The sequence below is a fragment of the Phaethon lepturus genome, unplaced genomic scaffold, assembly GCF_000687285.1.
Source record: "Phaethon lepturus isolate BGI_N335 unplaced genomic scaffold, ASM68728v1 scaffold14887, whole genome shotgun sequence".
Lineage (NCBI taxonomy): Eukaryota > Metazoa > Chordata > Aves > Phaethontiformes > Phaethontidae > Phaethon > Phaethon lepturus.
Genome location: NW_010552676.1, coordinates 4,929 through 31,920, shown reverse-complemented (window position 1 = coordinate 31,920; position 26,992 = coordinate 4,929). Strand labels below are relative to the sequence as shown.

Below are 26,992 nucleotides of genomic sequence, written 5' to 3'. Positions count from 1 at the left end.
CTCTTACCTCTCGTCCCGCTCTACATCTAGACGTCCATCCAAAAGCTTTCTGGTGCAAGGGCCGGGTTCCAGAGGCAGACCTTGTGCACCTGCAGAATTTGCGTTAAAGGGCGTTCCCCCGCCTTGCACGCGGGGCAGGCAGCAGTGTGGCTTTTCCTTACGGTAACTTGTTTTCACATTTCTAACCTAATCTGCCATTTCTTCCCTGGCACTTCTGCTATGCATGACTTAACCCCTGCCAGCCCTGAAGAGCCACCTGAGCCTGTAGCATGGCTCACCCAGCATGTGCAAGAGCTGAAACCCTCAAATAACATCTCAGATGACCTCAGCACTGGTCTAACTCAAGCCCTGCAAAGGCTCAAAGCGCAGTAAAACACACACTGACTTGGGTGGCAGCAAAGCAAAGCTGATGTCTAGAGCTCTTCCATCATCCCAACTTTCTTAAGAACTCCTCTTGCTTTTTTGCTTCGCAGTCCAAGTTTTATTTAATGGGCGTATAGCTGTATTTGTGTAACATACTTTAACCATAAAGGTATTGACATCTCTGTCCCACTGCTATGAATTTAAAGCATGGAGTCTGTTAATATTGCTGCAAATGTAGTTTATTTGGATGAAATGTGGTAGATTTAGTAGTAGATTTCAGCCATTTCCATTTCAGTGCACATTTTTATTGCATCAGCAAATTAAATTTTTGGAATAAAAGGTTTTCTGTCCTTAATAAACCCGGTATTGGTGAACATGTAATAGGTAAGAACTTCAGCATGCTGACAGGTGTAGTAAGCTTAGTGGAACATCTCATTTTAGCATCACTGCACCTGTACAGTTGTCTTGGGATGATGCCTGGTAAATATTTAATGATTTTTCCTTTGTTTTCTGCAGATAGTGTCTATAATAAGGCAGAGTATCTGCAAGTAATATTGCAATTTCAAGTCACTCTGCTGTCCAAAATGTGTATGATTTCTACTTATCTATAAACTAGTTAAAGTACTGTTAGAGACAATGTGACACTCTCTTCTTGTGATGCTTTCTTCTTAATTATTTTTTTTCTTTTCATTTCTTGATAAGGCATATAAATAAAAGAAACTGTGGATTTTAACGTTGAAAACACTGTGCAGTCTATAAAGCACAAGAATCTATGCTTTGCTTTTTTTTAAATAAAACAGCCTCTTGTTTGCTCATATTGACTTTCATTGTTCTCTGAAATCCATCCATCTTTCAGACTACAAGGATTGCTGATAATTATACACTAAGGCCATTAATGGCTAGCCTATTTCTTTCTCACTCATCAACAAAAGTGGTAAGTGCTTGGAAATCAAACCGCATTTCAGTCCTTCAGTGTGCTCTTATTAGCTTCAAATGATGGCCCAAATGAGAGCTGTGAAAGCTCATTGCCTCTAACGAGGGGGCAGCACCCAGCTCACGGAGCCGCGGCGGTCCCAGCCCCGTGTGCACAGTGACAGAAAATGCATCTGCCACTGCGGTTGTCCAACGTTATTTTAAAATCATGGAGCGAATGGGGCTACTAGACATGAGGAGACAACTTACCTGGTCAGGTTTGATGGGACAGCATTCAAGAGCTAGTAAATTCAGTCTCCGCTGATGAAATGAACTGAAATGAACAGCTTTTTAAAATTTTTTTAGGGAAGAAAAAGGTGATTTAACATCTTAACAAATGGGTTGGAAACACAAGGGCAGGTCTGCAAAGAAATTCAAGCTCCTAAAGATGGAAGAATTCAGTGAGATTTGGAAAAAGGCCACAGCATCTGCTCAGATGCCTGGGTGCCGTCCCAAATTGGGTGCATCGTCCCTTGCTGGAGTCTCTCTGCCCGGCGAGTGTCACAAATCCTTCTGAACTGGAATTTTTTTTCATTTCAGCAAAATCTGAACGTGCTTTTCCTGCATGCAGCAAACTCGGAGCGCTGCCAGCACCCGTGGCCGGTGGGCTGCCTGAGGATTGGTGAGGGACCTGTGCAGGCAGAGGACAGGCAGACGGCAGGCAGGGGTGGATAAAATGTGTTTGCAATCTCTCATCTCATCCATCTCTTACAGAAATGCTCGGTAGTGGGTTATTTCAGGGAGGTTTGCATTCTTGCTGTATCTCTAATCCTCCTGGGTTGTTTGAAGGTGTAAGGAAGCACCTGGGGTTGCTCAGGTCTGTGTGTGCTCCTGTTCATTTCTACGGTGAAGACAACATCTATCCCAAAAGCTCTGACATTTGCATCCTTCTTTTGATTTTAGGCTGGACAACAGCGTTGGTGGGAGCAGGAAATTACAGTGAATGGAAATATTCAAAAGGGAGAATTAATTACCTACAACCTAACTGAGCTGATCAAGCCAGAGGCATATGAAGTCCGTCTAACACCCATCACCAGATTTGGGGAGGGGGACTCAACTATTCGGGTCATCAAGTATAGTGGTAAGAAGACTTTCATGTACAAGCAAATGCGCCGCGGTGCATTCTGCACAGTTGGGTCTGCTGTCCAGGTTACGGCTGCCCTGGGTTGCACTGTGTAAACTGATTGCCAGTCCTGCAAATAATGCTGCAAGGGATGAGCGTGAGCTGCCAGGAAGCAGGGTTCTGGGTAGAACAGCATAGAAACCCTAGTGTCCACCTCTGGGAAGTTTCACAATTTAAAAAAAAAAAAAAAATCTCTGAACAGCCAAAATGCAAAAACATATTGAAGTTTCTGTGAAATAAATGAAAAAAAATAGAACAAAATAATGTTAAGCTTCATGAAAACTCATTTCAAGAGTTTGTTCTTTCTTAGAACACTTTGAAGGGCAATGAGTTTTGAAGAAAAATCTACAAAACAAGTAGTATTTTGAAGGTGTCAAATCAGCGTTTTGATATCATAAATTTTTTTCCCCCAGAATGAGCACTTCTTGAGAAGTTTTTATCTGAATGTGGATTATTTTTTTTTTTAAAGTGACTGTTTCTATTCCTATGCAAGGTAAAAAGGGCATTTATACATTTTCCTCTAAAAAGTCATGCCATGACAAAGATTTGTCCACTTTAATCCAACAAGAAAAATACAGTGTGCTTACATCCTTCCATTCAGTTTCCCAGCATTACCAGGAAGTTACTCCTAGAGCTCTGAAAAATCCCTTAAAATACCTTTTTTGGCATATTTATTTAATGAATAACTGAACCACTTCTTGTTTTTCTTCTGTAAAAATTACAATGAATGGGCAAGAGTTGCCTTCAAGAGAACATGGCTCTACAAAAGATAGCACTGTGCAGTTTGCAAAGGGAACCTGATGTGCTGAGCAGGAAGTTTTTCTAATTAAAAAGAGAAGTGTGTGCTGGGGAGAGACATTTGGAAACATGGAATCATGGAAATATGAGTTTATCATTTCGGGACAAACTTGTTAGTAGAGCCTATTACAATAGGACGAGGGGTAATGGTTTTAAACTCCAAGAGGGTACATTTAGACTAGATCTAAGGAAGAAATTTTTCACCATGAGGGTGGTGAAGCCCTGGCCCAGGTTGCCCAGAGAGGTGGTCGATGCCCCATCCCTGGGAACATCCCAGGTCAGGCTGGACGGGGCTCTGAGCAACCTGCTCTGGTTGCAGATGTCCCTGCACATGGCAGGGGGGTTGGACTAGACGGCCTTGAAAGGTCCTTTCCAACCCAAACCCTTCTGTGATTCTATCATGAAGAACCTTGCTAATCCTGCAGGACGAAAGCCAGGTGACACACAGGTCAAGTCACAGCTAGCCATGTAGGTCCAATTGCTCCAGGAGCTGGATCCAACAGTAATTAGTGCTATACAGATGCCTGAGAGAGCCCAAAGCAGGAAATCACATGTAGCAGAAGGCCCAAAAGCAACCTACAGATCAAGAATTACTTTTGAAAATCATTATCAAATAATTTAAAATAGTGAACAAATCTGAAAAAAAATTAAATGTCGTCTTCATCGTATGTGCAATTCTTCATGATCAGTGATTAGCTCAGCCCTACTCAGTCTCATCATAAATTATTTTTATGACTGTATTAATATCAAGGGAAAAATTACATTAAGCAATCTTAAACATCAATTCTAAAGAATGTAGTTCTTTACATTTCACTAAATTTCACACATTTCACTAAATGCCAGATCTGCTAATGATGGTGATGGATGAATCTTAGGTTTTGCCCGTTACAGGAAAGTGTTTGCAAAGTCTACGTTGCCCAAAGTTCATGAGAACAAAATGTCTATTAAAAAAATGGACTTGCTTACTAAATCTATGAACGTAAAACCATCTATGGTCATACTGCTGCAATTCCTCTTGGACTTTGGCTCCTCGTTGGGCCTCTTTACCCTAATAATTGCCTATTTTCTGACACCAGCAGCAGGAGTCCAGTCTTTTTGGCGATCTCCACATGCATAAGGGCAAGACTCTGCAGCAGGCGCAGTCTCTCGGTGCTGGCTGTGAGAGGGAGACTTGTGCGCTTACAGTCAGCCACTGCTCGCTTCCGTGGACCTTGACATTTATCCAATGACTTAAATACTGACCAATGCTCCTATAAGGAGAAAAAAACCACCATTTAGGTCGCTCAGTCACAACTGCTCTTTTTTGGTGGTGGTTTTACCCGGGCAAGTCTCAAGAGGTTGATTGAAGCCTCAGCTTACAACCGTGCTGAGTTTGAGGTTTTAATGAAACGTTACGTGATTTACATTTCTAGCCCCCGGCTGGCAGGAAGAACATTCCCATGCAGCGTAAAAGGCGTATTTTGTCCACTGCAATTTTTTCTGCTAGAATCTGCCATTAGTGCAGATGTGAGTAACATCCCATTTCAAACGTGCTGATGAGGTGCCAGTGCAAAACCCAGCCGCCCAGGAGAGGGGAAGCCGTTGCCTTGTGCCCCAGACGGAGAGATGCTTTTGGAGCAGCGCTCAGTGCTGTTACTGTGGTGCCGACCAGTTCACAGCTTCAGACACCATGAGCCAGATCAAGAAGCTAAACCTAAAGTGACTTCCCTTTGAAGAGGGATCCCAGAATCGCTGAGGCTTTGTGTGCTTAAAATGTGCATTTTACCTCAGCATTCGTCCAATGACTGTAGTGTCAGCAAACTGTTACCAGGCTGATTTTAAGGATGTTATAGCTTCAGCTATAAAATAATGATTATATTATAGTGCAAATGTGATACTTATCATCTGAAATGCTGGAGTCTTAGAAAAGCAGTTAATGGGCTAGCGGGATGCGGAGCAGCAGGCCTGCATCAATGCTAGAAATAATTGTAAACATTACCCAGAAAATAAAAGACATCACGTGAATGTTTCTTAAAAGGAGAACTAAGATAAGTTTTTACATTTTTCTCCCATTACTTTTTTTTTTTTTTAATTGTGAGACCTCAAGCAATGAGGAAAACTTGAATTTTCGTATTTTCAGTGGGATTTTGTGTGTCTGTGTGAGTGTGAGTGTGTGTGTTCCGTTCTGATCAGTACCCCAGAAGCACACTGGCCTCTGCCAGTGTCAGCCCTTCTTTCTCATCCCACCACTTTAGGATTACTCTTTTTGGAGGACCAGGATGCAGGACCGTGTCCATCCAGGTCTTGAATATCTCCAAGGATGGAGACTTCACAATTTCTCTGGGCAACCTGTTTTTTTTCTCAGATTTAAAATGCACCTATGTTTTTGTATGGCTGGTGAGGTTTCCCATTGCAAACATTTTTTCCCTTACTTTTAAACTTTAACCAGGCTAATAGGATTTCAGCCCATTTTAAAGAAATGCAGTGTGAAAAGCAGATCAGACACGTCATAGAGTTGCTAAAAATGGTAGCAGTGTCTTTTGCCTTTAAGAAATGCATTAACTTTTTACATTTGAGTTTAATTTCTGTGCAAGTAGAGGATAGATAGGCCATGCAGTACGTAGATTTTACTTTGACAGCTTAAGCTTGTCTTTTGTAGTAGGACAATCTTGGGTAGATACTGCAAGAAATGATTTCTCAGAGTAGTAGTAAAGCATGTAAGGAATAACATGACGTCTCTAGTGTATTGGTTGCATTTGCTGCCTTACTAGAGAGGAGAAGGTTTCTCCAGATTTCTTCCAGTGGATGAACCATCCTCTGGACATGCCCGTATGTCTCCACTGACTTTAGAGCCACTCCAATGACACTCTTAGATGAGGTGTCTAACTTTTAGGTCGCTGAAGTTAAGCCACATTAATCCTACCTGTGAAGTCATTTTTATTGGCTTCACTCCTTTGTACGTGATGCAGAGCACGTCGCCTTTTAATTTAAAACCCACAACTGGAGATTAACGTGGAAATTGTTACTATATAAAAATAACAGCTTCCAATGTGCTAGCCTGCCGGTAGCCATCCGAATGTCCACAATAAGGAGTCCAGTAAAGGAGGACAACCTCAGTAATGAGCTCTTTACAGTACACCCTCCCATCCCAAGTGGGAGCTGTAAATACAAAACAAAAACTCCGCAGTATCCAATCCCATGAATCAAAAACTTAGCCATGGCGCAAGCATTTCGTAGGGAAATCCCTTGCCTGCCATGAATTATTGTCTCCTGTGCATGCCAAAAGGACGGGAGAAAAGAGCAATCATCGCAGTAGGAGCGACGTGGATAATTACAGCCAAACATCACTTGACAAAGTCTTTCGTGGATACATACGTGGCTCTGCTAGTGAACAAGTCTGCTGAGTAAATACAAACAGGGCAATTTAAGTAGCACTAACGAGTGTTTTGTAGGCTAATACAAAACAGATATGTCCCGTAGTAACAGCAGATATGTCTTGTAGTAACAGTTTAAATATTATCTCCATCACTTTACATAAATCTATGTCAGCCTGTTTACTGGCTGTAAAATCCTCCAACTACAATTAAAACTTCAGCACTCGCTGTTTTAAATATGAACTTACGTTCAAATATTTTTAAAGTTAACCAGTGATTAAAGAAGCAGGTTCGGCTCCCTTCTATGGAAAAAGCCAACAACCCGTTACTACTATTTGTACGTAAAGTCGGCCCCTTGCAACGGTGGCAGATAGATGATGGTGGCCAGTTGCTTTCTAGTCTAGCTTGCTTATTTTTATATGAGGTTCAGACACTCCACAGATTCTGTATGGAAGAAGAGTATGTAATTGTGGTTATTTATGGCTATTATTCTTGTTGTTATTATTATTGTAATATTTCTATCCCCAGAAAAAGAAAATTGGTACCAAATAGGGCATAAACAATAGGATTTATAATTTGCACAGGCATACGTTTCCAGTATTACCCAGTGTTATAAATAGTAAGTTAGGATAATTGCTATTATGGGAAGAAGAAATCCTTGTCCTTGTAGAATACCAATATTTACAGTGAAGATTGTTTTTCCTGTGCAAACCAAGTGCTTAGAGGACGGGCACTTGATCTTGATTAAGGCTTTTAGGTGCTAGTTGTACTTATCGCAAGTAACCACTTTCCAGTGGTAAAAACCGAAGCAGCTGAACATGTAGCATGCTCCTACTTGCCTCTGGCTTTATGCTCCTCGTAGTTAGGAAAGCTCAGTTTGCAGCTATTTTTTTAAAGGGGGGACATAATGTTGTGGTCACTCGTAAGCTGAACAAGTGTTTGTGCTGGGAAGGATCTGTGGGAAACGTAACTGTCTTTGCATGTATGCAGTTGCACCTAATAGAAGGGCAGGCATTAAGAACAACCACTCAGCCCACATTTTTCTGCTGTGACCTGCACAAATACAGATCACCGAAAAGTAAAACCATCCAACAAACTGAAATTCCAGCAGGTTTTATTCTCTGCTTGCTGGAGGAATAGCAGGAAGATTAAGGGATCATCCGTCTTGGCTCTATCAAAGCTCAAACTTTTCATCACACTTTGTTCTCCTCCTGAGATTCTCCACCAGCAAAACCTTTCTCCCAGCACGACCAGGGTCAGCTGAGCAGAGCAGCAACAGCCCTCTGAGGTGCACAGATTTTCCAAACATTTCAAAGTCGGCTTTGGGAATTTACTCCCTCATTCATCCATTAATTTCCCCTCATGGCTAATTTAACTTGCTACCCCTGTGTCGTGCAGGCAGCAACCTTACCTGTCCGCAGTCAGAGCTAGAGCCATTACGTGTTGTCTTATCGCAGCGTGCTGTATTACTTAGAAGAGTGAGCTTTTTGGATTTTTTGTTGTTTGGTGGGTTTTTTCCTAGTTTATGATGCTAGATAAGTTCAGCCTAGGTGCTTTAAATTGTTTTTCTGCTTTTGTCAATCAGTGTGAACTGAAGCTAGTTTGGCGAGAAGCCTTTTTTTTTCTCTGCTGTGAACAATCTGAATAGCATGACTCAAGGTTACACGCTGATGATAGTCTCCATAAAAGCCCATACGTTTAGTTACAAATCAAGCATCAGTAAATGTAGTTCCCAGCAATTTCAGCTAATTCCAAGTTCAGTCACTCAAGGATTTCACAAAATGAATGTTTGTTGGAGAACGAAAGGTAATTTGTTGGTAAAAGCTATAAGGTTATCTAACATAATGTAATGACTAAGTTTCTTAAGAAGATTGCACTGGGGCAAATCACTGTTCGTTTGTTTCAGTGAAGGGAAGATAAAAAGGCAGGGTTGCTAATTTAGAGCTGTTTTGAAAACTTCAGATTGAATCTAGAGCTGCATAAACTCTGGCTCTGTTCACAAACTGAGAATTCATGTCTGTAAACATGGCATGGGAAGGGCAGCAAGAAAACATGGAGCAACAGTCGTTCTGAAGTCTCCATTACCAGAGGTACCCATTATTCGGAGATAAAATTTATCACATTTTTGTTAGTAACATGCAATTCCAACTGTGAGCTTAGCATCCTTCTGTTTGTCACACGTGTAAGGGCTTATAGCAGAAGGGCCCTGTTTCCCCAGTCATCCATCCTCCAATGGATTTACCCTTCCAAAAACAGGTAGCACAGAACCGCAGACGAGTTCCTCATTCAAACCCCATTGCCCGTGTTTAGCATTGTGCAGGTTACTCTGGACCTAAACCTGGGTAGCCATTCCTATGGCTAAGATATCTGTAGGCACTACTGAGGTTTGACTTTCATTCTCTATTGGCCTATTAAGGTATTAAGTAGATGAACATCAATATTAAAGAATTAGGGATAGAGAGGTTTTAATAATTTTGCCAAGAGTCTGTGAAATAAGAGTGCCAGTTTTATCAGTTTCCCCAAAGATTCCCAGTACCCAACAGTCCTGCTGCGTCCTGCAAGGCATTGCACAGACCCATAAAAGAACAGACAGAAGTAATATTTTTCAGCAAAGTTATCTCAAGGCTTCTATGCAATTCTCTTCAATAATGTCAAATTATTTTTGACACCTCCTGAGGTGAGGGGTCAGCATGGGCTGCTCGTGCCGTGGGATGGGCAGTGGGCAGAGGTGGGATGCGGAGAGGTGGGATGCTGCACTGATGCTCCTTCGTCTCTGAGAGCGCAGCCCCAGGAGAGCAGCATGGGGTGGTGGGTCCCTGTCCTGGTCACTGAATGCGGCTCCTCCAAGCAGACACGGGGTGTGCTGGCACTGCTGGCAGCTTTTTAGGACAGCACACTTCGCCTTCCTTTGTCATCTTCTTAAATTTCTTTAAAGTATATCCTCCCTAGAAGAGGGTTTATGTGCCAGAAGACTCCTGTTTTTTCTTGGTTGTGTCTCGTGGTCTAATGAGATTAAACCTCTTCTCACAAATGTGCTGTGCTTTATGTTTTCAGCTGTTTAAAAGGAAAATGGGCGTTCCTAAGAAGAATGCAAGTGCTGTCTGTTTCTTAAGACTCATATGTACGCAGACATCTTAAATTGAAGAATAGTACTATTCATTAAGTAGAAGGGTAATTCATTATGTTAAGTATTCTTGAACAATGCTAAAAAGAAATTTTAAGCGATGAGCAAGGTCCAGTGCAGAACCTCTGCTTTTGATGAATTCATCCTTTCTGCAGTTCCTGTTGCATTCCTGTGCAAAGGCATCACCCTGGAGTTCTGCTGTGCAGCTGTCCCCACCCTTACATTATCTCTGCCAATAATCTAAGTTTGGTGCTTAATTACAGCATCTTGTTCCCCAAGCTGCAGGTACTAGTGGTGGAGCGTGCACGTCGTGGGTGGGAGAGGCTATCGTTCCTCACTGAAATTGTTGCCTTTGGATTGCCAGGGAGCTACAAAATTTGCTCAAAACAGAAGTTACCAGTTTTGCTAGCTGTCTCGGAGTAGGAGCCATGATCAAGGTCTTGAGTGGGGGGGAACAATGGGAAATTTAGGATAATTAAATATTGATGAATAAGAATTCCTTCTTTGTACTAATTTTATTTTTGCTCTGTCTTCCAGCTCCAGTAAATCCACATCTACGTAAGTATTTCTTTATCTTTTTAGCTTTTATGTGTATGAAGAATTGTCCTTGCAGCCACTGTCCCTTACAGTTAAAAAGTAAATGATAAGTATTTCGCTTTCACTTGCAGCCCGTGGATTGCAGGGACCACCTTAGTTTTTTGTGCCAGCTGGGCTGGCAGACAAAGATGTCATTCCTCTTGTTCTGCCAAGGTGCTAAAGCAAGAGTAGATAGAGAAAGGAAAAATTATAGCTCCAGCCCATCTTTCCCACTGCCCAAACAGTTCATCTAAAGGAAAATGCTAATGTTCTGAAATAACATCCATTTGTCAGCATTGCAGCTCAGTGTGTGGGCGTGATGCTGTGGTTTAGTCATGGGAGTAGCTAAATGCTGATAAAATAAATAGCTGAAAGTTCAAGTGCTGTGTAGGAACTGTGTCTGCGCCTCAACAGGTATGGTGAAAAACTTGAAGGAAAAGTCAGTTTATGAAATTTTCTGAATTCATTTATCCTTGCATAAGAACTACATTTGCAGTTCTTGAGTTATTTTGATACTTCCAAGAGTAGTTAGAAGCCCATCTGCAGCTTTAAAACCAAAAGAAGAATGTTTTTTCATGCAGCGCATACAGGAATCATGGACCTCATTTGCACAGTGAAATGTGGAGACCGAAAGTGTGAGTCGGGTGTGAAAGCGTTTAGACAAATTCACAGGATGCAGCTCCAGAGGCGTGACTGAAAATGCAAACTCTGACGATGTATTCACTAATGTGCTGGTGTTTGGGCACGGGGATGTTGCAGGGGAGAAACAACCCTCTCTTACAGTTTGTTCTTACACTTTTCCATGGGCAGGAAATCCCCAGAAATGTCGCAGACAGGAGAATAGGCTGGAGCTTTAGTATGTCCCAGTAAAACCACCCTGTTCCCAACAGTCTCCACATTTCTCTACTTTATGATTTTCTTCCATAGCACAGCAAATGAATGTTTTGCTGTGGGAACATATTCTGCCATTATTCTTGCTTTTAGTAACATATGCAAGAAGCAAAGGGAATGGAATTCTGTCTGCCGTTATTACTGCTGTAGTGCAGCCGTAGTCAGGCAGAAATGCAGCACCGGGCTGTGTGAGCAGCCTCTCTCTCCATCTCTCACAGACGATGGCTAAGCCTTTCTGTAAATTTTAAACTTATTTGCAGAAGATCTTGTCCAATGCATTAATAATTAATCAGGGCTTAGTTCAAAGCTCTCGAGAGCTGAAGGAACCACTCCCATTGACTTCAATGAGCAGCAGATGAGACCCTTGTTAATTAGTATATTAAATATATACTCCACGACGTTAAGAAAAAAATGCATTGCCATCCCAAGTGCTTCACACTGGAGTCCTCTATGATTTTAAGACCTGAAACTGTCTAATTTTCAAAATGTCTCTATAGCTCAGTTAAAAGCAACAGCTCTAGTAGGTGCGTAGTACCATGCGGGTGGCATCCAAATTGCCCTTGCGGTAGGGAGTGCGTTAGCTCGAGGGAGGGAGGGCATCGCTGGCAACCTGTCCACTGTTTCCTTCGTCTGTGGTCTAGGTCTGCCTCTCTCTGCACTGGTGGCGATGGGAAAGTTTGCTTACCAGAACTGTAGGGTACCCAGTGTCATTTCTTTCAGATGAGCAAAAAGATGGTAAAATTTTGGTTTGCTTTTTTCCCCAAAGACTTTTTGAGTGAAGTCAAAAAAAAATCTTGGTCTGCAAATGGGTTCAAACCAGTAAGCTGGAGAAGAGAGACTCTGTCTTAACAAATTCAATCTCGTCATTATCCGTTCTTTATACAATCTCATTTTATTTCACTGGAAATATAGAATGGATGATGATGTACATCAACCAAGTTCTGTCTTTTCTAAACCTGTTGGACTGAATTCTTATTTTATTTACACCATTGTGAATGAAGAGTAAGAGCTATATTCAGCGGGGACAAGACACCTGTACTGGAAACTGAAGTCACGTTCTTCCTGCTTCAATCCTGGAATAATCACATTGCATAAGTCCTTCCTTTTTATAAGATGCCTGCAATACATAAGCATATAGCATTGAATGACTTAAACACCGAGATCTAGATCTGATGTAGCCTCAGATCTGCATTTTATTTTGTAACGCATAATATAAACCATTTAATGTAAACCATAAGGATTTCATATCAATTAGTGCAACTAGATGTTACACCTGAATAATGGAAGAGACTAGATGTTAGAGAGTCATATTCAACTTGAATTTTATGGAAATGTGTGACAAAAATTCATGCAGAGCGTTTCACCTTGAGAACAGTTTCAGATTTTGCTCTAATTGGCAATGAAATTATTAATAACCTGAATTCACTTCCAGAGCTGCCATGTACTTTGACAAAAATTGACCACTATCTTCAATAATAATTGGCACTATTGTTAGTGCTTTCATCAAACTGTGGTGGTCTGAACGGTGTCACGAGCTGGAGCACCCATGGGTGCTTGGGGAAGGGACAGCTGTTCCTCCTGCACTTGGGTGTGCCCCATTGATGAACAGGTCAGGATCATCCAGATCTATTTAAATGCTCCTACATCTTACATAGCAAAAGTACTGAGCTAATCCTGGGGAACTATTTCCCATTTTTATTCTTCTGTCATTTTTTAAGAAATGTTCACTGCCAAGACTATTTAGCAGCAACCTTTTCCAGTCTATTCCAAATGGCAGAGTCCCACATGAAACCAATGTTTTCTTATTAAATAAATGGCAAACTTTTACTTACCTTTTCTCATCTGGCTTGAATATTTTTTACTTTTTTTTAACTTGAAGAAAAATCTTTTGTTCTGCTGATGTGGAATTTCTTAATGAAGCTCTGAGGGCATGGTGCGACGTGGAAATGCAGTTCTTAAGGTACTGGAGGGGCAGTGTTAGAAACCGCTGAATGGCTGAAAATGCTTCGTGCTGATTCACTTTGCTGCAGGACTGGATCTGGTACTCAGAACTTTTCTCCTTTAGTTACTGTTTTGCCCTTGAAATTTTGTCTCGTTGTATAGACGCAGCACCGTTTTTGCTGTAGAAAGGGCTTGCATAAGAGGAGGTGGAAGTCAAATGCACAGAGTGTAGTGTAAACCGAACAAATTTGCAGCTCAAGTCATGTAAAAAGTATTCTGGGAGATGAGAGGCGCAGCTGGCATTTTGTTCAGAGTGCTTCATTCAAGTCCTTCTGTCTTTCAAGTGCTTTGTCGGGGTCTTTGCATTATCTTCCTGGTCTTTGGGATAAGGATGGAGGTGTCCATCTCCATCTATTCACATGCTTCTCTATCAAAGTATTTTGGGTGTAGTCCACACATGCTCATTCCTTGTGACCTTGTTCTCTGATTTGCTCATCTCTCAGGAAGAACCACAATCAGGCCTCTACTTGTATTCCTTCTCTGCAGTGCTCATGATGTGCTCCTCCATTGAATGATTTTCTATATTACCACTTCTTTCAACATTCAAAATTCAGGATTCAGAAGACCTTGCTTCCAGAACCAAACCAAGATGCAATGTCCTGAAACTGGCTCCCCATCATGCTGATGATTATCAGTCAAGTTTGCAAGTTAAGGAAATGTGATTTAGGAAATGAATTCTCTTGGAGGATCTAATAAAGTTGATGGAGAAATCAAGTCAATCTGCTTGGGATGCTATAGCCAAAGAAGTTTCTATAGACTGTATTTTTGTGATAACCTGGTTTTATAGAGTGGCCTTTTATGCAGTCTGTTGTGGAGGGGGTACAGATTGCGTTATTCTTTGGACGGGCAGAAACAGAATGAGGAAGACTTGGAAAGCACTCCTAATGCACCTTGTGGTTTGGAATGAATTTTTCAAGACTGCTTGTTCAGTCTGCAGTATTACCTGATTTTAAATAAGTTTCAGACCAGCATCCTTGCTTAGCAGTACATATCCAAGCTAAGCTCCAGGTACCTCTGTCTTCACTGATTTACAGCGGAGCTCCATTTCTTAAGTGGATTTATAGTTCACCAAAACCCCAAACCTGCAAACATTTATATTCCTTCTCAATTTAACAGGGATGAATAATCCCATGATGCCTAATGTTAGAGTTCCTCATGACAATGAATATAAATTGCACCCCCATAAAGAAGGACGTAGCTGACGCACTATGCAGACAGCTGCATTCTCCCTAGAGAAGAGAGATTTGCTTGTTTTCTCAGATAAATCAATTGACTTTGCTGGAAGAGTAAACTTGGTGGAAAATATTCATGTGCATAAAATTAAGCTTTTACACATTTTACTACATGGGGCCTTATTCTGTCCTGAGATGAAAACGAAACCTTGAAGTTTTTATTTGTTTTGGCTCCTGAATGTCTGACAGGAGGACTTTCTCATCCTATCATAACCGAGCAGGAAGGATCACTGGACTGGTGTGTCTCACGGACCTCTGTTTTGCAAAGGAGAGGATCAGAGTATTCCTGTCTGGGATTCTTGGTGTTTTAATTCTTTAGACCTATGCTTTTACCACTTGGCCTCGAGTACATAATGGAATTTTAGTGAAAGTCTAGGAGAAGTCTTCAGGACATGATAGAGTCACCTGTCCTGCCCATATAGGTTCAGACAGACCTAAACCTTCCTCCAAGGTATTTGTCTAATAGGTTATTATAATCAGTGATGGTGACTCAATGCTCTTCCTGAGCAATCCATTCATGTGCTTTGCTCTCCTGATCTTTAGAGGTTTTCTTCATGTCTACCCTGAAGCTTCTTTGCTCTCATTTTAGCCATTATTTATTTGCTTTCCCATCCCTATTGAAAACCAGGAATGGTTTAGGAGATGTCACTTGGAGATAATGTTTTCCTTTTGAAAAGCTGCTGTCCTCTTTTCCCTAATGTTCTTATCCTTAAACCAAAATAACGCACTTCTCACTTCCCCCCCTCACCCCCATAGTTCATGTTTTATCATGTTTTATGGACATGCTGCCTGTTCTTCTCAGCAGTTTAGGAATGCTATCTGGGTAAGAAGAGACAATGTCTCTAAGGGCGATTGTATACATGTGAATATATGAGGAGGAGCTATACAATAAGATTTGCATATAATTTCAAGTAACACCAACACAGATTGATGACCGTGATTTTCCTTTCATTGAGGTTAATGCTAAAATCAACATACACTGGATACTGGAAACTGATCTAAACGTACATCTATTTTCCAGTGCTGTTAATAAGCGTCATCCCACAATGGTTTGTTATTATTGACAAGTACTTTGACAAAGAAGCATAGGATGAATAGCAAGTAAATTTCTGCTCATTTGCTGTGTCGGCAGGAGAGTTCCACTGTGGGTTTGAGGATGGTAACATTTGCCTTTTCACTCAAGATGACACGGACAATTTTGACTGGACAAAACAAAGCACTGCCACTAGAGACACAAAATATACCCCGAACACGGGGCCAAACGCGGATCGGACTGGCTCCAAGGAAGGTAAGCTCCAGCGGTGTGCCTGGTCCCCTGGCACTGGGAGCTCTGCTGCTCCGTTGGGGTGAGGGACCTGTCCAGGACAGCCAATTCAGCTAACTACATCGTTTTTCCTGATCATACCAAGAGTAAGCATACTTCAAGGACTTCTAAAAGAAATTACCGGTGCTAAGGCTGGTCTCAAAGCACAACGCACTAACGGTGCCATTACCCATCTTGTATTGTTTCCATTGTGCCATTTTCAAAGCGATTGCTTTCATGTTATAGTCTAGTGGGGAAATATTCTGGCACATCTTGACATACTCTTCTGTTTTATGTCATTTAAATTCTAACTTGGACTCTCAGACTGTCACAATGAGATTTATTTTTGCCCCATTTTTACTTTGGGTGTTGCTAAAATGAGTAATTCTCAATCTGCTACCCAGGTTAACAGAAGCGTGCCTTCTTGACTGCAGTGTATATTTGCATTTGAAAAGTCAGACATATTGTGCTGAATTTATCAAGTACTGCAGTAACTCATGCTATTTTATTTTATGCCCCCTGCTTGCACTACCAAAGGGGAAAAAAATCATACGGCATTGTATGTGCTTGGTAGGTTTAAATAAATACTATCCGTGTTGTTGGCACAGTCCAGGATCAGAATAAATTCATAGTGCCTTCTTTCATGAAAGTGAGATTTCGACCATGTGATTGACCTGTCCAGTTGAAAATGTTCCTTGAAAGGTTTCCATCAAGATATTTTCCCTTTATTTTAAAAGTTCTCCCCACTCACTGCTTGTAGGAACCAATTGCAACCTTGAGACTGAAGTCTGAACCCCATCATAAAGATTTTTTTCTTTTCTTGTGCATATACAACGTTCCATCGATCTGAAGTTGTTTATGAGTACTGACCTGCTAGCCCTGATTTTACTCGTGGTAGAAAACATGTCTTTGAAGCAGTTGTGGAAAGCACACGGGCTTAATGTAGAATAAATATGTCCCAGAAACCGTGGTGATGTCAGATAAATATGAAAAATGAATAAAGATGCTTGGTAGCTCGGGTGTCTTCCTGCGTGTATATGTGTTGGGTTTTGAAGACTGCAACCTAACGATTTCCATTTGGACTTTCCCTAGGTTTCTACATGTACATTGAGACATCACGCCCCAGGCTGGAAGGAGAAAAGGCCAGGCTTGTTAGTCCTGTTTTCAGTGTCGCTCCAAAAAACCCTTACGGAGCTGCGAACACAGCCTACTGTTTTAGCTTCTACTATCACATGTATGGACAGCACATAGGTGAGAGAAAGCCAATGACCTTGTCTTTTCACTTTGGGAGAAATAGCAGGAGAAATGTCCTCTTGTGGGAAACAAAAGCATGGGAGGACTGCCAACACCTGCAAGGGCCAGTCGCAACCAAAGCTGGCAAGAGAGGTGCCTGTTAGTGTCCTAATCGCTGTAAAAACGTCTTTCCCACAGACCAGCACGCCAGCAGGAGCCCCTCTTACAGCTGGGAAGTGCTTCGTGCACACGTGAGGTTTTGATCAGGGAACTTTAGAGCATGAAAACAGAAAAGGTGGTATTTGCAAGGACTTTGCCTGATACTAACACAGTGTTTTGAGTCACTCCTTGCTAAATTCGGGATCAAGCAACTAGCAGCAGCCCTCCTCATGTGCTGGCAGCTGGAGCGGCAAAGCCTCTGTTCGATGCAGCACACGGTTCTTTTGTAAGTCATGAACAATTCGCTCACAAACTCACAAGCTGTGGGAGTATACATTTTCAAGGTGTATCTGTAAGTCTGGTTTTAGTCATAGCTCTTTCAACACACACGTTTAATTTCTTTGCATATAATGAAAAGAGCTGTGGGAAAATATAAAAGTATAAATGATAGACAGCCAATTTTTATAAATCCTGTAAATCCCTGTGGGGTGCTCAGTGCTTACCAGTGTGTCAAGAGGCTTTCCAGCACAAAGCTGACCTGACTTGATGTATTTTTATACATATTTCAAGGGCAAGCACATCCTCACAGTGCATTCGGGTGGTTGCTTCAGGACACCTTCACCTGCCTCCAGGCAGACTTCAGGTTTTAAATAGAGCAGACAAGTTCACTTAGTTTTTGGTTAGTTGGCTCTGCAATGCTGAGCACATGAAGACAGCCCCAGGTCTGAATTCTCCTGGATCTACTTTGCAGCAGGAGCCTGGCTGTTTATTGGAAGGAAGTGATTGAGCCATGCCATGCTTAGTGAAAAAAAAAAATAAACTGCCCCATATGGTCATATACCAGACTGTTTCTGGTATCTGACAGTGAACAAAAAAGTTACAAACATAAATGGTAAAAGAGCTTTTCTGGAATACCTTCAGGTTGGGATAAAGTATAAGAAAACCAGCCTGGAGGCTGATGTCTTTCCACAAAACAGTGACGTCTCATTGGTTCAATTTTGTTTTTTTCTCCTAGGCTACCTTTTCAGCAAGTATCTGTCCTTAGCTTTTTTGCTGAGATTGCCCTTTCTTGTTTATGTAGAATTTCTTGAATTGACAATTGTATAATGCTGGCTGATGAAGGAGCTGACCCACAGGTGAAGATGGTGACGATGATGATTAGTGATCATAGTTACACAGGATTTGTTCATGACAACGTGGACACTTATTTGTCAAAAACCAAAATTACTTGATATGACTTTTGTTCCGTAATGTTAAAAAGTATAGTTGCCATGATACTTTTGAATGGCTTTGTACAAAATGACTTAGTATTCGGTCTTTAAAGAGTGGACTGACAGAAAAATAGTAAATTAATTAATAATATCAGCCATGGGTTCGAATGCACACTCATGCATGTCTTCTAAATTCAATATTTTAATTCCTCATAATGATAAAATGTTATGAAACACATGAGAATGCAACATGCATACAAGAAATAAATTATGAAATCAGCAAATATACACTATTTGATTCCCCAGATGTGAACTCTATCACTGAATTGGTTCACATGAGGATAATGAAAAGAAAAACGTAATGAGTGATGGTATTCTAAGACTTCAATGATTTAAGCACATGATTATTGTATGAATAGTCGTATTGATGAGGTAGCTACTTGAATGAGTTTTTAAAGGTTTGTGGTTTTGGAAATTACTTTGGATTAGGAAAGGGGTTATTGTAACACGATGATTTGCCCAGATGAATCAAACCTAATCATGACACAGTGTTTTGGATGATGCACCCTTGTGGTAAGGATGGCCACCAGCCTCCTGGGCTGCACCAGGCAGAGCATGGCCAGCAGGTCAAGGGAGGGGATCCTGCCCCTCTGCTCAGCACTGGTGAGACACAGCTGGGGTACTGGGTCCAGTGCTGGGCTCCCCAGGACAAAAGAGACATGGGTTTAGTGGAGAGAGTCCAGTGAAGGCCCACAAAGATGATGAAGGGACTGGAGCATCTCTCACACGCAGAGATGCTGAGAGAGCTGGGACTGCTCAGCCTGGAGAGCATAAGGCTCAGGGGGATCTCATCAATGTGTATGAATACCTGAAGGGAGGGTGTGAAGACGATGGAGCTCAGAGATGCTCAGGGACAGGACGAGAGGCAATGGGCACGAATTGAAATAGAGGCAATTCTATTTATATGTAAGAAAATTTTATTATTTTTTTATTACTATGATGGTAGTCAAACACTGGAACAGGTTACCCAGAGAGGTTGTGGAGTGTCTGTCCTTGGAGGTATCCAAAATCCGGTTGCACATGGTCCTGAGCAACCCGCTGTAACCTACCATGCTTTAAGCAGGGGTTTGGACAGTACAATCTCCAGAGGGGCCTCTAAGCTCAACAATTCTGTGGGAAATATTTAATTGGTAATATTTTTTTTCAGAACAGTTGCATTTTATTAAGCATTAATCCTCTGTGGGTGATTCTAAATCTTATTGCTAAAACAGATTTACTGCTTTATCACAAGCTGTAAGAAGCCTTGACCCTTTACCAGTGTTCCAGAATTCGCAGCCAAAATATAGAAGGTGCTTCTTATCCCCATTTGGGAATGAGTGCTGCCAGTCAGGGCAGCTCTCAGCTGAAATATGCACTGCCAGCTCATTGAGTTCTTCACAAGAGCAAGACAGGAGCTGCTGAGACCTCGGTATGATCTCCGTGCTGAAGGCTGTCTCTTTTGAATAACCTTGAGCTGCTGATTCTTGACCTGACTTCCCTGAAAATTTGAAGTGTCTTGCAGGGGAATTTGGCTTAAATAACTTCCAGCTTTTCCTTCCTTGGGCCTGGGGACAACGTGTTCAGGCAAGATACATGGCGATTAAACTTTGATTTTCATCCAAAGTGCTGTAGCATTGTTCAGCAAACTTCGGTGCTGCAAGTCAGCATTTCCACTGGGTTGCTTTATTCTCCCTAGTTATCAGTTACCAGTTATTAGTTATCTTGCAAGATTTCCAAGCAGTATTAGGGTTATTAGTCCAATGTCTCAAGGGCAAAGTACTGTGTTTCCAAAACAGTTTTGGTGCTCAGCGGAACGTTTCTGTATTCCAGCAAGGTTTTGAAGGATCCCTAATAAAATGTAAAATCATCCTGCAATGATTCTCTGTTGCTGGTGTGGATTGCTCTTGGAGGTTTAGAGGACAAGATACTCCATTGTCCATTCTTAAAAATTAGTGACCCCAGTAACATCAATTTGGGAATATGGCTGTTGCACTATATTGAAATCAAACAGCCTACCAGTTTATGCAGCTCAGGTTCTGTGCCTGCTGTTCACGTCTTCGGTGACTCTGGAGAAGAGGCTGAAAATTTCTGTAGCGATAAGGAGAGGTAGTTGGGAGTCTTTGCAGAAAGCAGAGCACAGATCTGAGATTAGCACTTACGCTAGAGCACAGCTCTGATGAGATATACAGGGACCTACATCCCATGCCATGGCAGTTAGACTCAGAAACATAAAGTGTTTCTTTACCTGAGATAGATGGCTCTTACTTACAAGTCAGATTGTAATTCCTGACAGATCACACAGGGATAACTGAGTGCTGGCTGCCAGGGGAAGTGCATGCGCTTTGCTCCACATGCTTCAAAAGGAGAAGGTAGATTTTCCCTAAACTGTAAGAGAAATAGAAGTTCCCATTACTTGATTTGCAGCAAAAAATAAGCCATTGTTGGAGAACAAGAAAATGAAAAGTCACTGTCACAGAATCACAGAATCATTTAGGTTGGAAAAGACCTTTAAGATCATCAAGTCCATTCATTAACCCAACATCATCATCCCACTAAACCATGTCCCGAAGTGCCACGTCTACACGTTTTATGAACACTTCCAGTGGTGGTGACTCCACCACCTCCCTGGGCAGCCTGTGCCAATGCTTGACCACTCTCTCAGTAAAGAGATTTTTCCTGATATCCAATCTAAACCTCCCCTGGTGCAACTTGAGGCCATTTCCTCTCGTCTTATCACCAGTTACTTGGGAGAAGAGACCAACACCCACCTCACCACAACCCCTTTCAGGTAGCTGTAGAGAGCGATGAGGGCTCCCCTCAGCCTCCTCTTCTCCAGACTGAACACCCCCAGTTCCCTCAGCCGCTCCTCATAAGACTTGTGCTCCAGACCCCTCCCCAGCTCCATTGCCCTTCTCTGGACACACTCCAGCACCTCAACGTCCTTCTTGTCGTGAGGGGCCCAACACTGAACACAGGATTCGAGGTGCAGCCTCACCAGCGCCAAGTACAGGGGCACGATCCCTGCCCTGCTCCTGCTGGCCACACCATTGCTGGTACAGGACAGGATGCTGTTGGCCTTCTTGGCCATCTGGGCACACTGCTGGCTCATGTTCAGGCTCTGTCCTTACATGGTCTCTATGTTGAGACGGAAAGGGGCTGCAATTCCATTATAGCTGTCACCATCTTTTAAAACAGTGTATATTTCCGCTTTTTCCATCTCTACCCCAAAATGGGGCATTTCTAATTGATGCTCCAGGAACATTAATTTTTCTTATCATTAGAGAGCCATCACAAAACAAAAAGTGGAGGCAAAACGTGCTGTCAGAGCACACTGTGAGAGCTGTTTGGTGTTGGCACCGTGATGAGCGCTCAGAATGTCACCCCAGTGGTGCAGCTGGCGAAATCTCCAGAGCACCCTGCACCCTCTTGGCAGGATGCTGTCAGAAAGTAAACTTTATCCCATAATTCAGAGTTGTTACTCCTGTCCAGTGTTTCTGTCTCCTTCTCAGGAGTCACTTCATTACCGATTTGTCTGAAGTTTGGAATAGTTTGAAATCTGTAAATAAATTCTTGCTGGACACACCTGAGCGTGAAGCCTATAGCCAACCCATCCTCCCCGACAACATCAGCTTTGCAAAGGCCATGTAACTTTTCCAAAATCTCACTGGCAGCATTTCAAGCATCTGTTGCAGGTGCCATTAGTTAAGTTTTTGACGATGTTTCGGGCAGGTGTATGTGCATATCTAGCAATGGTCCATCCATACTAGATATGGTACATCCATACTAACCAACATACTGGGCAACGACTGAGCCTATCTGGTGCAGTAATGGCTATTTTGTATTTTAAGTAAGATTGCTATCACTCTGCTATTAATTTGAAGACATTATGTGACACAGAGAAGTTGAGTATGCTATGAACAATCTTAAATCTCTGTAACCTCAGCAGTGATGGAATTACATGCTTTTGATACCAAAAGTATTCAGTTATTCCAAACAGTCCTGTGTATCAGCCTGTACAAACAGGTGAAACGATTAGCCAGCTATTCATCCCTTGCTTGATATGGGCACTTATTTTTGTCTTTAAGAAAAATATCATTATATATGATGTTCTATTTTTTAAAGTTAGGTAGTCTTGTCTGAGACCCTGCCTTTTTTCACACCGTAGACCCAGCACAGTTGTCAAAAAAAGTCTTGGAGAGAAGCAGATGGGAAGGAAAGGAGAACTGTTAAGCTGAATAACATAAACCTCGCCCAAGAGCTGTGGTTGCTGCATGGAAGGGGCTTGCTGTGAGCAGCACTGCGACGTATTGCTGGGCTGGGCTGCAGGGCTGCTCCAGAGAACCCTCCTGAGCATTCCCCTTCTTGCAAGCCCTTTCTGTTTCAGGTCTTTTTGTTTTACCCAGTAACGTGCATGTAGGCAGAGACAGACTACCCTTGTTAAAAGCCGTGATTTCTTTGTGCTGCTTCTGCACCTTCCCCTGGAAAATAAAACGCTGCAGTGGGAGGCAGGTGGGAGACACGGTGCCGCCCAGTCGCTCCGGCGAGCATCGCTTCCCCCACCTCCTTCAGAGAAGATGTATGGCCTCATTCTGGGCACCCTGGTGAAATGGCCGTGATGAGAATATTTGCTGCTCCATTACACGTTTAGCCTTATGTTTTTCAAGGCACTGAGTTTTGCTATTGCTAGAAATAAGAACTTTTTTATTAGCAGGAGCTGAGTCACTGTGCAGCTGCTTCAGATCTGAGAGGTTTCATTGCAAATATAATTTGTATGAGCTTCCCAGCTGCCATGTCCAACACCCTAAAAAAACAGTAGTCTGGTGTGAACTTGACTGTCTGAACTTTCTCGATTGAAGGCAAATGCAATGATTTACGTAGCACAAAGAGACACCACTGCCCCACACTTCTGCAGGTAACAGTGGTGGGCAAGAAGGAACAAAATCTGCAAACTATGTGAATTACTGAACCCTTACAAGCGAAGTCAATGCATTTGCTGTCTCTTGGTGCAGCAAGACAGTCTGTTTTCTGTTCATGGTCTGAGCCAGTGAGGTTAACCAGAGAGAAGGGCTGATGAATGCAGACAATCTGTTACCTGTTGCAAATAATGTCTGAGCTGGAACCAGTAACGTAATGGTCAGCAGTGGGGACGGACCCAGGTCTGTGAGTTTTTTCTCAACAGTGAGGGACTGTACCGAGGTTATTTTAACTCAGAGGATTATGTTGTCCTTCAAAAATGCTCCTTAGCAGCAGTAAGGCCATCACAGCTATCTCTGAGATAAATTTTCTAGGCTCTATGGCACTCCATTAGTTAAACGATGTACAGAGTAAACAAGAAGTTGGACAGTCTTTACAAGCAAGAGCTAAGCATAAAGCAACCAAGTTGCTTATTTATCCTTGGATAAGGAAGTTGTAAATGCCTCGTTTGCACTAAAGCACAGGAAACTCCTTTTTGCCCATCTCACCCTGGGGAGCCCGGTGTCCTGCCTGAGCCGCAGGGAGCGATGGGTGCGACTGCCCTGCCCGCCCTGGGGAGCGCGCGCCCTGCGCGCTCAGTTTACCTCTGCTGTGAACTCACATCACCGGTTCACGGCGCTCCCAGGTTTACAAGTTTTTGAATTCACGACGAGAAACTCCCCGCATCCACTCAGACCTAGCAGAGGCCCGTGCAGAATGGGAAGGGGGGCGAGCAGGGGACTGCTGCTGTACCCAGCCCAGCATCCCTGCTCTGTCAGAGCACGTAACCAATTCCAGTTCTCCACCTCTCTTCTAGGAAGCTTGAACGTTTACCTGCGATTGAAAGGTCAGACCGCGATAGAGAACCCGCTGTGGTCTTCAAGTGGAAATAAGGGACAGCACTGGAACCAAGCCCGCGTTAACATAAACCCCCCGACTTCATTTCAGGTAATGGCTCGTGCATCGCACGCTGGGAACGGGAGTATTCGGGTTTTGGAGGACGGGCCCACGTACGCTGACCCTTTCCTTCTGAAACTATATTTCACAGCTTCAATTCAGCTCTGAAAGGTGCTTTATGGACAGATAATTGCTTTCCTTGCTTTAAATAGGTGAGCCCCATACAGCTTAGTAATGCGCACTTTTAACGGCAGAACAGCAGCTATTTGCTTGGGGACAAAATATCTTTCAGTTTTCAGAAGATGCTGGTAGCCGATATAAAACATTTTTTAGTTCAGATCAGAATACAAAATTACTTCCTGTGAAAAAATATTTAGGGTCCACGGTGCAGTGCCTGTGCAGGAAGTCTCTTGAAATCCATGCATTTTCTGCAGAAAAAGGGATGATCTCAGTCTTTGCTGAAAGGTAGCAAAGCAGCAGTGCTGCCTGCACGGAGCTCCCGGTGCGGCAGAGCTCCACGCCTCCTTCACCGGGCGCACGCAAGTTATGACAGGTTTTCACACGTTTCATTTTTGGTTTGACAGTGAGATGCTGATAGACTATTATGGGCAGTTCTCATTCACGCTGTGAGCTGTTTGTCACTGGAACAGACCCAAAAAGGCAGCTGCTGCGAGCAAGCCCTCGTGTGTTTGAGGCTGGGAGCATCGTCGTGGTAGATGGGAGTCATAAGCTGTGCCCTGCAGTCCGATGCTCTCCAGGCTCCTCTGTCCCCTCTCTGTAACCTCCAGGTCCCCTGGGGGAGATAATGGCTTTTGGGAAAAAGAGTCATTCGGTGCAAGTCGAAACTGCTACATTAAACATGCAGATTGGGATTCACTTTGTGGGTAATTACTGATCCTGACCCTTTGTTTTTATTTCCATGTGTGAGGCAATGACAGAAGAGACATGATTTGGCATACGTGATCACAGAAGCATTGCATGGGGGGAATTTAGAAGAAACTTGAAGGAGAGGGATATGCGAAGTCTAGCGTTATGTGATGTTTGAGTGGAACAAAGTGGCAGAACTGCAGAGGAAGAGCGCAGAGAAGAGGGATATGAGTGTGAAAGTACACTCAGAGCATGGGGCCAAGTACAAGGGAGCTGATCAGAGTGGGTGAGTTTTGCATTGGTGAAGTCAAGATAAACCCAAGAAGTCCGAACAGTGCAGGAGAGAAAAATGGTTTAGTATCTGAACATTATAAACGGGCAGGTAAAGGGAGACAAGAGATGGCTGGGGAAGCTGAAACCAAAGTGATCGCAGTTGTGTCTGAGAGGGATTCCTGAGACCTGGGATGGCTTTAGCAGAAGTAAGGGAAGGATGAGGACTAGATTGAGATTAGACTTAAGGAAGAAATTCTTCACTCTGAGGGTGCTGAGGCACCGGAACAGGTTGCCCAGAGAAGTTGTGGATGCCCCATCCCTGGAAGTGTTCAAGGTCAGGTTGGACGGGGCTTTGAGCAACCTGCTCTAGTGGAAGGTGTCCCGGCCCATGGCAGGGGGGTTGGAACTAGAGGACGTTTAAGGTCCCTTCCAACCCAAACTACGCCATGATTCTGTGGTCAGCTCGGGGCAGAGACATGCCAGGGATTTGGCCCCAGAGATGCAGAGGAGTGGAGGAGGGTGATGGGTGCAAACCTGGGGTCACCTCATCGGCACGGAGAGGCAGGCAGGGGTTTGGGTGGAAGGGCAAGCTGGGGTGTTTGCCTTGCAGGGGGCTGTCTGGGGTGGGGCTCTGGCGGAGCAGCCAGAGGCCACGGCCAGCAGCTCCCGGTACCCTGGTTGCTGCTTTCACTGTGGAGTCTGAGCATCAGCCCTCGCGCGGGGCCCCGTCACCTTCAGAAGAGTTACAGGCGTCACTTCTGTCACTGGTGCACCGTGTCCCGGTTGCTTTAGAACCGTATTCACCGGTGCCACCAGCTGGCACACAGGATGGAAGCCCCTCTACTTGGCTATTTTTCACCTTTTATATTGTTGTGTTTAAAGGCTTCAGCATAAAATGAATGTAAAGCCATGAAGCTCTGCGCAAATATAACAAATAAATGTCAGAGTGGTTGGAACCTTAAATTACTTTTTTAGCAGCTCTTGCATCAAGCAAACTTTATTTTCCATTTAGGAGTCTAACTAGGAAAGAATATAAAACTCCCAGTTAAATTTAAGGAGAGTGAATTGAAGTGAATCTTTGCAATAAAACAGTACACTGACACAGAAATTAAAACTTTTTATAGGTTAACTTATATAGGTAAAAGTGCAGCCCGGATTTGTTTTATACCTTCCCAGTCCCCGTGATACATAACAAAGCTTCTGTCCTGAAGAACTGAGAGGACTACAGTGCTTTGAATGAGAAAAAATATTGCATAAAAGCTATCTCAGTAAGATATTCGCTAATTAAGTATTTTTAAGGAATAAACACAAAGAGAGCATGTGGAAGTCATACATTGCACACCGGCATCTAGGAAGGTGTCAGTTTTAATTCAGATTCGAAGAGGAGCACTGCCACTGCCTTCAGCTACACTCTCCTTGACGCCTTCTTGTGTCAAAGACATTTTTGGCAGAAGAGGGACTGATCTGCCCTTAAGTAAATGACCACGGAGATTTGCAGCCCCTTACACCGAGTGTAAGGGCCTTACACTGTCCGGCTTGTCATCACGCTGTCATCACGCTGTCCGGCTGGGGACATTCGTGAGGCTCCTCTCTGCTTCTTATTAGGAGACTGGTGAGGAAAGTA

The 26,992-nt window shown here is 43.0% G+C and overlaps 1 protein-coding gene across 1 annotated transcript in view; it reads left to right on the top strand.

Annotated features, from left to right (window-relative positions):
- LOC104624034 (MAM domain-containing glycosylphosphatidylinositol anchor protein 2) overlaps positions 1–26,992 on the top strand; it is a gene marked incomplete at its 5' end in the record, with an annotated part of 53,126 nt that overhangs the window by 21,249 nt on the left and 4,885 nt on the right. Inside the window, 5 exons of the mRNA XM_010291293.1 lie at positions 2,239–2,416; positions 10,271–10,291; positions 15,566–15,721; positions 16,829–16,987; positions 24,149–24,279. Coding sequence (XP_010289595.1) covers positions 2,239–2,416; positions 10,271–10,291; positions 15,566–15,721; positions 16,829–16,987; positions 24,149–24,279 — 645 coding nt within the window. The remainder of the gene's footprint in view (positions 1–2,238; positions 2,417–10,270; positions 10,292–15,565; positions 15,722–16,828; positions 16,988–24,148; positions 24,280–26,992) is intronic.